Source organism: Podarcis filfolensis (genome assembly GCF_964270895.1).
Source record: "Podarcis filfolensis genome assembly, chromosome: Z".
NCBI classification, from domain to species: domain Eukaryota; kingdom Metazoa; phylum Chordata; class Lepidosauria; order Squamata; family Lacertidae; genus Podarcis; species Podarcis filfolensis.
The window spans coordinates 37,742,201-37,756,168 of record NC_139617.1 but is presented as its reverse complement, the minus strand read 5'-3'; the positions used below and the strand labels follow the sequence as shown (position 1 = coordinate 37,756,168).

At 44.6% G+C, this 13,968-nt stretch overlaps 1 protein-coding gene across 1 annotated transcript in view; it reads right to left on the bottom strand.

Moving 5' to 3' along the window:
- Window positions 1-13,968, bottom strand: part of LOC310754762 (NMDA receptor synaptonuclear signaling and neuronal migration factor-like) — a 66,958-nt gene that overhangs the window by 40,641 nt on the left and 12,349 nt on the right. Inside the window, exons 3-6 of the mRNA XM_083597013.1 lie at window positions 6,187-6,248; window positions 4,817-5,350; window positions 3,368-3,443; window positions 1,216-1,284 (exon numbers count right to left, since the gene is read on the bottom strand). Coding sequence (XP_083453139.1) covers window positions 1,216-1,284; window positions 3,368-3,443; window positions 4,817-5,350; window positions 6,187-6,248 — 741 coding nt within the window. The remainder of the gene's footprint in view (window positions 1-1,215; window positions 1,285-3,367; window positions 3,444-4,816; window positions 5,351-6,186; window positions 6,249-13,968) is intronic.

Genomic DNA, 13,968 nt, shown 5'->3' with positions numbered 1-13,968 from the left:
TGGAACATCCCCCTCTCCAAATCTTACCTCAGCCACAGTAAGTCTCATGCTCACTAGCCAGTCTTCCAGTCTGCAGGACTGGGGGGGTAAAATAACAACTATCTACCTTTAGTAGGCTATTGTAACAATTGTGGAGTTAATGTATGCAAAGGACTTTGAACACTACCCTATCACAAAACATTTAGCCCTCTTTGTGTGGGCCTATTTGGGAGGGTTGCCTTCCCTCTTTCAGTGCGAAGTTCTGATTCTAACCTCAGGAATGAGAGCCAAACATGGCCTTCCAAGCCTTGGGACTCTCCCTAGACAACACCCTCTCTGACCCTGCCATGGTGGATGAGGCTGGCCCAAGACACTTTGGCACCTGAGGCAGACTACAACCTGGTGCCTCCCCACAGCCAGTGAAGAAGAGGTGGGTGAAGATCTACATCAGGAACAAGAGGGGTGGAAAGAGCGACATCAGGAACAAGGGTGGAAGGAGACTAGCAAGGCCTCCAATTTGCCAAGAGGCTGCTATGGGGTGGTGGTGAGGGAGACTGCCAAGGAGGAGGCTGACCTGGCCTCAGAGGAGTGCACTACAGTTATTGTTGCCATCATTGTGGCAACAGGCAGTGATTCTTTGGAGGCCAGCTCTGCTGCTCCTGTGGATCCTGCCACATGAGGCAGTCATCTCATCTTGCCTCATGGGTGGGCTGGCCCTGCCTTGAATTCTGATCTTGCTTCTTGCTTGCCTGGATGGATGTTAGAGAGGTGGTGTGAGTAGAAACTAGACTCTTGTACAAAGTAAAATTTGCATTTGTTGTCTTGCCTACTTTTGCCTTGGACCTGCTCACCAGTGGAATGTGATCCTTCGGAGGTTTTCCCCAAAGGTAATGTGGTCCTTGGGCTGAAAAAGGTCCCCATCCCGTGTTTAGTTATCTCTATTTGCTGGGAGGACAGAAAATCAGTGACGAGTCCTGCACGATGGAACCGAACCACATTAGTAAATATTTGGCCTTCAAGCTCTTGCCAAGTTTGCTTTCAAAGGGACTGTGCCCTGTTAAGAACAAAAAACCTGCCCAATTGACTGCCATCAGCTTCTTCGGTTCTCTGTACCAGCATCTGAAACATCTCGCTGCCAGCATTTATTTTTTTCAAAAGCAATGCCGATGCCCCTTGCAGGTGGCCCATGCAACAAGGCAAGGATTGAACTCGTGCGAGGAGGAGTCGCCCTCGTACCTCTGGATCAGAGCCGCAGAATCATTCTCCCGCTTCCGCCTCTTCCTCTCCGCGTAGCCCCTGAATGCCCTGGGAAACCAGTTTTAAGGCATTAAAACCAAACTAGAACAGCTTCGAAACTGGGAGACGACATTGAGGGGGGGACAGCAACACAGGACAAGGGAGAGCGCAGACTCCCAATCAAGAGGCAAACCTCTTGAGGAAGAGGAAGGAGACGCAAGCCACAAAATGAACTACAAACAAGTTGGGAGAGAGGCTGAAGGAGCAAATAGGGATGTTGAGTGTATCATACACTGTTTTGCGCTTGGAGATAGATTAGGAAGAGATGTTGAGTGTATACCATGCACTGGTGTTTTTTTTTGGGAGGGGCAAAATAGGAATGTTGAGTGTATGCCACACACTGAGTTTTTTGGGGGGCAGGAGAATAGATCAGGAGGTGGCATATCCTAAGAGCCTGGAGAAAAAGGACTATGTCCAGAACGGATAAATTGGCAGCAGGCTAACATTCTGCACTCCCCTATCATGGGCTAACTCCCTCTAGTTATGTTCTCCCTACCATGGAACCCACAATATCAGTAAAGGGAGGTTTTGCACTGCCTACTGTGAGAACAGCATTCAGAGAAGGAACGAGCAATAATTAAATGGTTATCTCCTAACCCCTAGAGGATAAAAGAGAAGAAAGCTTCAGAAATGACACTGAAAAATTGAAATGTCCGAGGCAGAGGCCTTTCTTGGGGGGGGGGCACAAAAATTCAGTTTGCTGAGTATTTTAAGTAAGGCGACTTCTCTCTTGTCATTTGCCATGCCTCAACACCCCCGCTGCCCATTCTTCCCATCTGCTGGGCCAAAGGTTCCCCATCTCCTTAACCAAGAGGTTACAAGGATGCATGGTCAGGGATTCTCTCCATCCCCAGTCTCCTAGAACGGATCAAAGGCATAAAAACAAAATCATAAAAAGAACAAAGGAGAAAACAGAGAGGAGGGTTGGATGAATACGCAAGCTGCTAGATGCTTGCTGGCTGGGTTTAATCTTTGATGAGTGAGTCTTCCACTGCCAAGACCCTGGGAACGACATCATATTCAGAGAAAAATAGGTGGAAGGCTGGAAGGCCCTTGTCACCTTTTTGTGCATCCAAATATGGACAAGATACCGGGAAAATGTGGGGGGTTTACCCAAAGATGCCAACAAACATGGGCCAAAATGGGGCTACAAATTTGTGGGGTGGTAGCAGCTGTACTTACGAGATGCTGATGGTCCCACGAAAAGCAGAGGGGAGGCAAAGAGAAAGAGTGAGAGAAAATATATATTAGTGAAGAAATACAAGCTGAACTTTTCTGCAGTAGCAAGGTGTGGGTTGGTTGGTGGGTGGGTGTATACATATATTCCTATATACATAAAAATGTAATGTATTGTCATGCTCTGCAGATAGACGGCAGCTCCGTGTGCGTGCGTGTGTTTTTAACCTGACACCAAATGATTATAAATAAAAAAACCAAAACATTTTCAAAGTGTGACATTCCAAAGCTGTGGCTCCACCATCAATGAGGCAAAGGCTCAGGTCCCTACCCTGCCTTCATAACTGAATAAGATGAGGCAGTTTAAATGTGTGAATTTAGCACAAAGGCATGCTCATGGGACACTACTGTGTGAAAAAGCTGTAGCTGTGGCCATTTCCAAAGAGCACAAAAATGTACACATATAAACATGTATGTGGAGATGAAGCCACAGAGAGAAAGAAGGGCAATATATTTCATGCAAAAGAAGCTGTGTTGAGCAAGCATGAAGGGAAGGCTTCCAGTGTTCCTGTTTAATTCAGCCCTGAATTCAGAAACATGAGGACTAGAACCTTGCTCTCTCTCTTAAATGAATTGCAGCAGTAGAGCATATACTTTGCATGCAGAAGATTTCCAGGTTCAATCCCCTGGTAAGGCTAGGAGAGAGGCTCTGCTTCTGAAAGCCTAGGGAGCCGCTGTGGGTTATTGTAGACAATACTGAATGTGATGGATCAGTGGCTTGGCTCAGATAAGGCAGCTTGATGTCTCTGTTATAACAATGCTATGTGAACCCAGAAGAATGGCTGGTTAAGTGAATGAGCATGCAGACATTTCACATGCTCTCCTCCATGCCCAGCCAACCAGTTTTCTAACTTACGCTTGCATAGTTGTTGTAGCTGTTTGAAAAGTGAAGAGGTTTTCTTTGGGAAACCAAGTTCTGATGGGGACATCATCTGCAAGAGAAGTAAAGTCACAGCAATGAGTATTCAGTCCTGGGAAGAGAGGGAACACGATTGAAGTTCGCTACGCATGGTGTGGACAAAGCATAAAGAGATATGTTTTTCCCTCACCAAAGTTATCATGGGATGAAAGAAAGAGCAGATCATCTGATGAAATTAAGTAGGACAGACAAAAGAAAACACTTCAGACAGCAGGGGAACAGAAAGATGGTGATGGACTTCAGCCTCATTAAGCTTTCAAAGCGGATTAGACAGCTCCATGAAGAAAGACAGATCTATCAATAGTTATCAGCAATGCTGGCTCTATAGCTTGAGCCCAGGATACCTGAAAGATCTCCCCATATGAACCTGATACTAGCCACAATGACTATGTTCTCCTTCCACTAAGGGAGTCAGTATGTCTCTGAATACCAGTTCCTTGGGTTCGCAAGTGGGAGAGTGCTATTGGACTCAGCTCCTGTTTGGGGCTTTCCATAATGTGCATCTGGATACTGTGAGAACAGGATGATAGATGCCCCACTAACCTATTCTAGCAGCCAGTCTTTCCTTATGTTCTTATCCTTTGACTACAGAGCTTCAGAATCCAAAATTAATTAAAACTCTGTGACGGGCACTTTGACCTCAAATGACCCCTGGGGAGGAGGAAAAAAACATGCTATTTGTTCCACCAGTACCCTTCCTTTACTAAGTTACCCGCCACAGAAGTTTCATGACTTGTACATTACTTTATCTTTTAATAAACAAAACCAGAGAGTTGTCTGCCATCCAACCATAATGCAGATCACAACATCTAACTGGGCGTGGAGCTAAATCCTAGATGGCAGGGCCGGGGAACCTTTTTCAGACCGAGGGCCACATTTCCTTTCCTAGCAAACCTTCTGGGGGCCACATGCCTGTGGTGGGTGGAGCAAGAGCCAAAAGTAAGTGGAGCAGCAGTGTAAATGATAAGTGGAACCTCCACTTGCAGAAACTGCCTCACCCTCCAATTGCTAGCTGCAAGGAATAAGAAGAGTTTGGATTTGATATCCCGCTTTATCACTACCCAAAGGAGTCTCAAAGTGGCTAACATTCTCCTTTCCCTTCCTCCCCCACAACAAACATTCTGTGAGGTGAGTGAGGCTGAGAGACTTCAGAGAAGTGTAACTAGCCCAAGGTCACCCAGCAGCTGCATGTGGAGGAGTGGGGAAGCGAACCCGGTTCACCAGATTACGAGTCCACTGCTCTTAACCACTACACCACACTGGCTACAGGAGCTGGGTGTCACCACACCCACATTTTTTCCAGGGAAATCAGACTACCCACTGTTGGGGACAAGAGCACAGGCCTTTCATTTGAGCTATAATGGTTTCTTTTATTCCATTACTAACCTGACACACGGTCAATGCTATACATTCTCTCCAGCTTTTTCCGGCGCCAACCAGTCTCGCCGGCCTGGTGGTGGTGGTGGTGGTGATGGGGGTGGTGGGGGTGAGGATGCTCTATGTCGAAAGCATGCTGGGAAGGAGCAGCCAGGTGGGTGCAGCCGGGGCACTCCTTGGAGACCTGGCGGCTGCTTGCCCAGCTCCCTTTGCAGTGCCTCCCAATGTTGTGGGAGCTGACCGCATTCTGCAGAGGCTGGCCCTGGGAGCAGTCTTCCTCCTCTTCCTCCTCAGCCTCAGCCCCTTTGATGACCACCAGCTCCATGCTCTCACTCTGGTGCTGGGAGAGCATAGGCCTCTCCCCGGAGATAGTGTAGACCCGTGGTTTGGGCCCCTCGCCTGCCAGCTTCTCGCCACGCTCCTCTGAGAAGCTGCGTTCGAATTTGCCGTCAGAAATGAGGGAAAGGCGGCGCTTGTTCTGGGCTCCCTGGTGCATATCTGGGGAGTCCTCCTGCCCAACATAGGATTCAGCAAGCAGGTGATCTGGAAGGAAAGGAGCATATGAGAACCTGAGTTAAAGATGCCAGCTTTCTTTTTCTCCAGTGTGAAAAGAAATTTGGAGTCCAGGATCTGAAGACGGACAGCTGTTCTGACTTTGAGTTCAGACATTTCCAGCAGGGCATTTCTGATGTTCATAAGATAGTAAAGCCCCATGTCCTGACAATGGAAACATATTCAGCCTTCTGAATCTTCCTTCTGAAATTTCAGAACATATTACCTGCCCACTTTCAAACATATGATCATTATCACCACTATTAATCTAATTTGGGAATTTCCTTCTAGTTTGGGAATTTTCATTTTCATGAATGCAGTGCAGAAACTCACGAGGACTAAAACCTTTAATAAATGAAATTAAAGCCAAGATTCTCAGGCAGCTGAATTCTTAATCCAACACCACACCAACCTTTTCTACACTCCTGCATAATGGCAGCACACACACACACCAGCCTTGTATATCTCATTGCATAAATTTTAAAAATGCAGGTTTCTTTTTGCATATCCTTCCATAACCGGACACCACAAAGTTTTGCAGCAAGTCATGCAAAAAACAAAAACAAAAACCACTATTTATTTACTGATCATTTTATTGTTTTATCCTTTTTGTAAATTGCTTTGAGGTTTTGTTTTTGTTTACAATCAAGCAGCTTATAAATTGATTGAAATAAATAAATTAAATTAAATATTTTGAACAATACCACACCCACACAAACAACCTCAACAGGGCTCTTTTGGAAAATGTGTTTTTATGCCACGTAAGCTGCCTCAAGTAACCTATAAATAATTTTAAACATAACATAAAAATCAACACATCCTCCTACCTGAACCATTCTGGCCTTCCGGATGGTTCTGAGAGAGATAATCTCCAAAAGCCCTCGCCGCTCTTCAAATTGTCAGGTGTGCAGAAGCACAAAATGGTGGAGAGAAAGAGGAAAAATGAGAGAGAGAGAGAGAGAGAGAGAGAGAGAGAGAGAGAGAGAGAGAGAGAGGGAGGGAGGGAGGGAGGGAGGGAGAGTTAGCAAAGCAAACTAGCAAAATCCAGCTCCAAAGTGTTTTGTCACCCTCATAAAAATGAGGGAAATCCCCACCCACAACCCACAAAGAGAAACCACTCACTCTTTGACTCACACACCTCAAAGCTGCCATTATCCTAACAGTGGAGGAATATACCTGTATGTTTTCTGCTGGAGGCGAGAGGGTGGCAAAAAAGCAACTTAGAGGTGGGGGATAGGCAGACTGTGGAAACCACACAGGCAGAAAGGTTAAGTTATTCTCCTCCCAGTACTTCTGTTCCAGTTAGAGACTGCTCTCTCTGTCACAACCCACAGCTGCTTTTAGATAAAAACGAACAAACAGCAATGTCAGGAAATCAGACTCTCCTGCTTTCATTTGGATTCAAATAAGCCTTTCTCAACCTTGGGTCTCTAGATGTTGTTGGACTACAACCTCCCATCATCCCTGATTGTGGGAGTTGTAGTCCAACATCAGGGGACTTAACTCTTGCATTGTGCATTAATGGGGGGGGCGGTAAGTGCAAGATGAGGTTCGTTGATGTGATGGGCAAAGCACCTCTGTCAATTAGCTGCAGATCACCCAAACTGTGAGAGAGAGGGAGTGGGAAATGACAGAGAAATTGAGAGAGAGACTAGTCCCTAGCTATTCCAAAACTGCAGCCTCTTAGAAAAATGAGTCATCCACTCTGCCACACAATCACAATTGTGTCATCCAGGACAGTACCCCAAAACCTGTACCGAGAAAATCTAAAGCAGGGGACGCCAACAGAGTGCCCTCTGGAAATTGCTGGGCTATGAATACTATCGGCCCCAGCCAGAATGGTCCATGGTCAGGGATGATGCAAGTTGTAGTCCGGTGATATACAGAGGTCAAGCATTCTTATATCATTTTAACATACAGAGAGTCCTGGGAACTGTGGTTTGTTAAGTTGGGCTTGCAACTGTAGAGGTCACCAGTACAGTTTTCAGGATTCTCCATGACTCTTAGCGTGGTACAAAAATGCTATTTATTATATTTACATCCCACCGCAAGGAGCTGAAGTTGGCTACATAGTTCTCCTCCTCCTGATTTTATCCTCACAACAACCCTGTGAGGCAGGTTAGGTGCAGGGTGTGGATGTGGATCAGAGGGATGTCACTTCCAGGCTTCAAACCAAAACAGATAGATTTGGTAAGGGCAATCCAGAGAACCAACTTGATCCTTCCCTGCCACCATCACTGAACGCATCAAGGAGAAGATGCTGCCTCTCTGCCACAGCACTGCGCTGAACCATCTACGCTCAAGGGCACCTTTTGTTCTGTCCTTTTCAAGCATACTTGACTGCAGGAGTGTGCTGCGCCATCTCTCGAAGGACTATGTAGAGGCTCTTTCACAGCCCAGGGGAAGAAAAAGAGAGTCGTTTCCCACTGGAAAATTCCACCAGCTAAAAGCTTGCACCTTTTCCAGTCATAACCCAAAGGACGGTGACAGAGATGGAAATCCAGCTGAGGCAGTTGGAGGGCACATCCAGGGTGTCACTATTTTGCAGGTGGGATTCAATCACATACTGGAAAACCCAAGTGCTGCAAATAAAGTGGATTTAGGGCTCTTGCTGAACTAAGATTTAAAGGAGAAATCTGATTCAGTTTGCATTTGAAGGAGAACCTACTTAAAGTACACTTTCCAAAACCATAAGCATACTGAAGCAAAACCATCCTTCGGAATTTTGTCCTTCTCTTCATTTTGCAATGCAGGTCTCCAGGCAAGTAATGTGCACAAAACAATGTGAATGTCAGCACTTAGGATTTCAAAATGCTTCCACAGTCTCTACAGACAACATGTAGATGAATCAGATGGACTGGTCCACTGAGAGACTGTGTACTTAGTGCTCGGAACTGGTGATAAAGAATAGGAAACCTGCCTTGTATAAGGTCAGGCCGTTCATTCAGGTAGCCCTGTAGCCTCTCCTCTGACTAGCTGCTGCTTTTTCACACTACCTCCCGCCCACAACATTTTAAACTAGTGACGCATTTTTATCTGGGACCTTCTGCAGTTGCATTAGGAAGCAGCATACAGACCATTCGTCCACCCAACTCAATACTGCCTACACTGGCTGGCAGCAGCTCCCCAGGAGTCTTTCCCAGTCATGCTGAGGACTTTTTGTATGTAAAGCATGTGCTCTACCAGGAAGCTATGAAAACGAAGAAAGATTCTAGTCCTCATTGTTCTGAATAATGGGATGGATTAGATAGGACTACAGGAAGCTTCCCTGTACAGAGTCAGACCACTCGTCCAATGCACCTGGGCCTTCCACATGTGAGGCAGATGTTCTAACCACTGAGCTACAGATGCTTTTCATGAACACAGGTGGCTGCATAGGTGTACCTAGGGGTTCGCCAGGCATGCAAAACTCACCTATCAGGCATAGGCACCCTCCCACAACACATGGAGCATCGTCATCCCCCAGCTGCTTTGCCCTTGGAAGGAGTCTGCTGAGACCTGCTGCAAGAGTGGGAACAAAGTGGTCCTTGGAGCAGCTTCCAGGCAGAGACCAGGGCAGGCATCCCGACCAGCCATGAGGAGGCATCTTCCTGTACAAGCAACCTCAACTGTGTCAGATTTTTGGGGTGGGGTGAGGTGGGGAGGATGGCAAAACAGCTCTTTGCCGGAGGCTCAAGGGCCCCTAGGTGGATGCCTTTTACTGTGTAAGACAACTGACCCAAATGCCTTGGTAGCAGCTCCCTAGGGTATCTCTCCTAGTCATGAGCATAGCCAAGGGGATTTTTAAATCAATATTTTTAAAAAATCAATCATTTTAAATCATCGTTATTTTGAAATAAATGATTTTAATCAGTGTTATTTTGAAATCAGTGATCTAAATCATGCTGATTCTAGAATCAGTGTTTTTGAATCATGATTGTCTTGAAATCAATGGTTTTCATCATGATTACAGAGGTACCTCGGGTTAAGAACTTAATTCGTTCTGGAGATCTGTTCTTAACCTGAAACTGTTCTTAACCTGAGGTACCACTTTAGCTAATGGGGCCTCCCACTGCCGCCGCACCACCGCCGCCCAATTTCTGTTCTCATCCTGAAGCAAAGTTCTTAACCCAAGGTACTATTTCTGGGTTAGCGGAGTCTGTAACCTGAAGCGTCTGTAACCTGAAGCATCTGTAACCCGAGGTACCACTGTATTTTGAAATTGATGGTTTTGATTATGATTTTTTGAAATTGATAATTTGAATGATGGTTTTTGAAATCAATGATTTGAATAAATAAATATTTTTAAAATCAATGATTAAAATAATAAAATACATAGCATAAAAATACATAGCAAACTGAGGTTCTGTCCCCCTAAACAAAAGGCCTACCCCCCTTAACAAAAATCCTGGCTACACCCATGTCCTCAGCCATATCTGGAGATTCCAGGAACTGAACCTGGGACATTTTGCAGCCAAGCGGTTAAGGAGTTGACATTAACTAGAGAATGGTCAGTTTCAACTGCTATGGAGATGAAAGGAAGGCTCACTTGGTCACTTAACTCCTCCTTCCTATTTGCTTGGTTGCTCTATTTAGCTTTCTGGAGTGTGGTTTTCCTGGCAGGTTTTGTTTTTTTGCAAATAGTGTGAGAACACCCAGTTCTGCTATCCTTGTTTTTCAAAACTGGGCTCCTCAGTTGTTGTTTTTCTTAAATCAAGAAGGTTTGAGGACCTTTGCAACGAAAGTATGGGCTTCCTCCATAATGTTGCAGCAAAATGGGTTTCTGCCTAAGGTAGGCAGAAGGCAAGGATGGTGAAAGAAAGTTGGTTTGCATTTGCAAACTGTTCTAATACTGTACTGCTCAAAACAATATGCAAACCAACACTTCTCTGAATTTAGGAATACAGTTCTCCAGCCATATAGGGGCATGTTAGGTGAGAATATGGATAAAAATGGATTCTGTATGCAAAAATAATATAACCCAAAATGCATTGTATTAGTGAAATGCATGCAAAAATTGGTATATTAGGCAAAACTGCATATAGAAATGGTATATGCCTTCCACAACTTATCAACTGATAAATTAAAAATAATAACCTGGAAGGCCATAATCAGATATCACAAAATAATAAAATAGTGAGAATTTTGACTCCTTATTCTTAGTACATTTTTTTGTAAACTATGGAGACAGCATCATTAAGGACATCAGTGACCATTACATATTTGATGGTAAGAGTTTTGCATTTGTTGGTCCAGTTTTGTACAGTGGTGCCTTGGTTCCCAAACTTAATCCATTCCGGAAGTCTATTCCAAGACCAAATCGTTCCAAAACCAAGGCGCGCTTTCCCATAAAAAGTAATGCAAAATGGATTAATCAAGTCCAGACTTTAAAAAACCCTAAAACAGCAATTTAACATGAATGTTACTATCTAACGAGACCACTGATCCATAAAATGAAAGCAATATTCAGTGAAGTGTACTATAAAATAAATAAGACAGCACTGTAGATGATAAAAATTAAAATTATTATTTTTCTTATGTGCACTGATGATAGTCGTTGTTTGTTTTTCAGAGATGGGCTCCATTTCTGCAGTCACACAATCAATCAGTAGCTGAACTGGGTTCCACACAGTCACAATAACAAAGTCACAATCCACAGTCACAAGTCAGTCCCACAAAACGAAGAATAAGTCACAGTCAAAAAACTGAAAAAGCCACACAAACAAAAATGCAAAAAAATAGCAAAAACTAAAGCTCCAAATATCACCTCTGTGTTGTGTGGGTGCTCGGGACTCAGCAGCCGGCAGACTCAAGAGGAAGCAGTGGGGGACTCAATTTACAAATGGAACACACTCAACATGAAGCGGAACATGTTCTTATTCCAAGGCAAAGTTCACAAACCAGAACACCTACTTCCGCGTTTGCAGCATTCTTAATCCAAGTTGTTCATAAACTAAGCTGTTCTAAAACCAAGGTACCAGTGTGTTAGAATTTTGCTCCAAATAATGTTGCTGGGGAGAGAAAGAGTCCCATGAGAATTAAAAACAAAAATTAATTGCTAGTTGATGCTGAAATGTGATGCTAACAATTAGGAAAGTGAGAAACGGAAAGTGAAATTGATGGTTCGTCCACCCTAACTGATGAGACGGCTTTCTAGTCATATGCCTGTCATCTCGAGCTCTCATTCAGATTTGTTTTGACTCCCTTGCTAAACGTGCTTGGTCCCTGCAGGTAGGCACACTGGCCAGCAGCTCCATTAACAGACAAAGTAAAACAAGAGAGGGAGAAAAACAGAGACAGCCTGAGAACTTGGCGTCCAGCCCAACAAAGTCCTTCACCATCACCAACCAGGCTGTGCTCAGAGAGGAGGCTTTTGTCTGGGTGACGTTCTTTGGAAATACAACCATTTCAAAACATTAACTGGCATTTTGCAAACCCAGAGCTTTGCAGAAATAAAAAATTAAAATGCAAATGGTCGTCCTTTGTCCATGTCACAGGGTTGCATCCTGACCTTTCATACATAAACGATAATGCCTCTCTCTAGCAACATTAAACAGCAACTGGCTCAGCCAGGGCTAAGGGATGAAACCTAGCACACGCGAACACACATACTGCAAATAAGAACAGGATGCTGGACTAATTGGGGCACTGGCCTGATCCTGCAGGCTCTTCTTATGTCCTTCTTACTTATTAGACTTGTTAGCGGTGAGCTCCCCGAAGGTCTACAAGTGACTGACAACACAATTGAATACCAAGGCTCTGTACATTTAAATCACATTTAAAGCATATTATCCCTTCCTCAAAAGAAGAATCTTGGGAACTGTAGTTTATGGGCTCTGGGGATTGTAGCCCTGTAACTGTAGAATACAGTTCCCGGTATTCTTTTTTTTTGGGGGGGGGGGTTAAATGTACGGTCAATGTGTGCTTGTACAGCCACACACAAACCAAAGCAACCCCCTATAACAGCCACAGAAACCTTTGGCAGCACACTAATGACAAAAGCAATATCTTTTCAGTCTAATCGAAAGCCAGGGGTGGGGAGGTCAACTGGTGCTGAAAAGATATCAGGGAAGACCCCTGGCAGACTGCAATGGGAAGAGCATTAGGTAAAGGTAAAGGGACCCCTGACCATTAGGTCCAGTCGTGACCGACTCTGGGGTTGCAGCGCTCATCTCGCTTTATTGGCCAAGGGAGCTGGGTCATGTGGCCAGCAGGACTAAGCTGCTTCTGGCGAACCAGAGCAGCACACGGAAATGCCGTTTACCTTCCCGCCGGAGCAGTACCTATTTATCTACTTGCACTTTGACGTGCTTTCGAACTGCTAGGTTGGCAGGAGCAGGGACCGAGCAACGGGAGCTCACCCCGTCGTGGGGATTTGAACCGCCAACCTTCTGATCGGCAAGTCCAAGACTTAAATGTGTGAAGCTGCTTATGCAGACTCAGTTCACTAGAGCCCATCTAGACCAATGCTGACTGCTCTGATTGGCAAAACAATGTAGAAATAAAGAAATTGTTAGTTGCAAGCCAACATGGCCCGAAACACATTAAAAATTTTGCCATAGGAATCAATGAGAACTGTCGACTTGCTATGCGAATGCTCCCCTAACAAACGTTTTCCTGATCATGCATTGTGTTCGGATAGTGAGATCTGTGTCTACTGATTGCATTTGTTTAACTCACTTCTGTTCCTAACCATAGATGACCAAGTAGACCTGTAGTGATTCCCACTTCCTTTTCTGTTTTTGTTGGAATTCTCTGGCAACCATGATAGCAATCGTGACCACCACTGAAATGTCACCACGCATATGACAACACTTCCTTCCAGCTTGCAAAAATGCACTAATGTGCTTCCACACCCGCAGCAGCTGTGTCATGATAATTGGTTATTTTTGCATATTGGATTTTATGCAGCAAGGAGAAATCTGGATGAAAACATTTTTAGAAGTGCAGGATGGCAACATCATGTACATGTTGCAAAACAAAAACAAAAACTTGTGACGTAGCCAGCAGTGATTCAACACTCAGCTTCTACCTGGAAGTACTGACACATGCTCTCTGCACAAACCCTTTTTATACATTGATAGCACACAGGGACCAGAACCCAGGAAACCCGGGACTCGGCTAAATTGGTAAAGAAAAAGCAATTTATATGTGTTGTATATGCGATATAACACTGTGCCACCAGGTGGCGCTGTGGAGTCCCGTTTTTCCCCGTTTAAATTTACAATGCGTAACTGAAACGCTTCTATGATGTGTCTAGACCCAGCCCAAGGTTTCAAATCAATGGATGAACTTGGGACTGTTACTGTCTCTCTCAGCCTAACAGTATTGTTGTGAAGATAAAAAGGATGGGGAGAACCACATGCACTGCCTTTCCTTGGGGGGGGGGGGAGTGTAATATAAATGCAATTTTTTAAAACAACACATAAAAAAATTAAAAGTGCCATCCAGATCATTTTTGATATGTCATCAAAGTTTCTAGGATGTGTAGAGAGTGGCTGTTGCCCGTATGACATTTTAACACAAGAACACACAAATCCAGTGCTGGAACCCATTCTGAGAGCAAGATAAATCAAATAAAAACATGAATAAGCTGAAAGTTACATGGCAGGGAGGCTGGGAATTTCCTA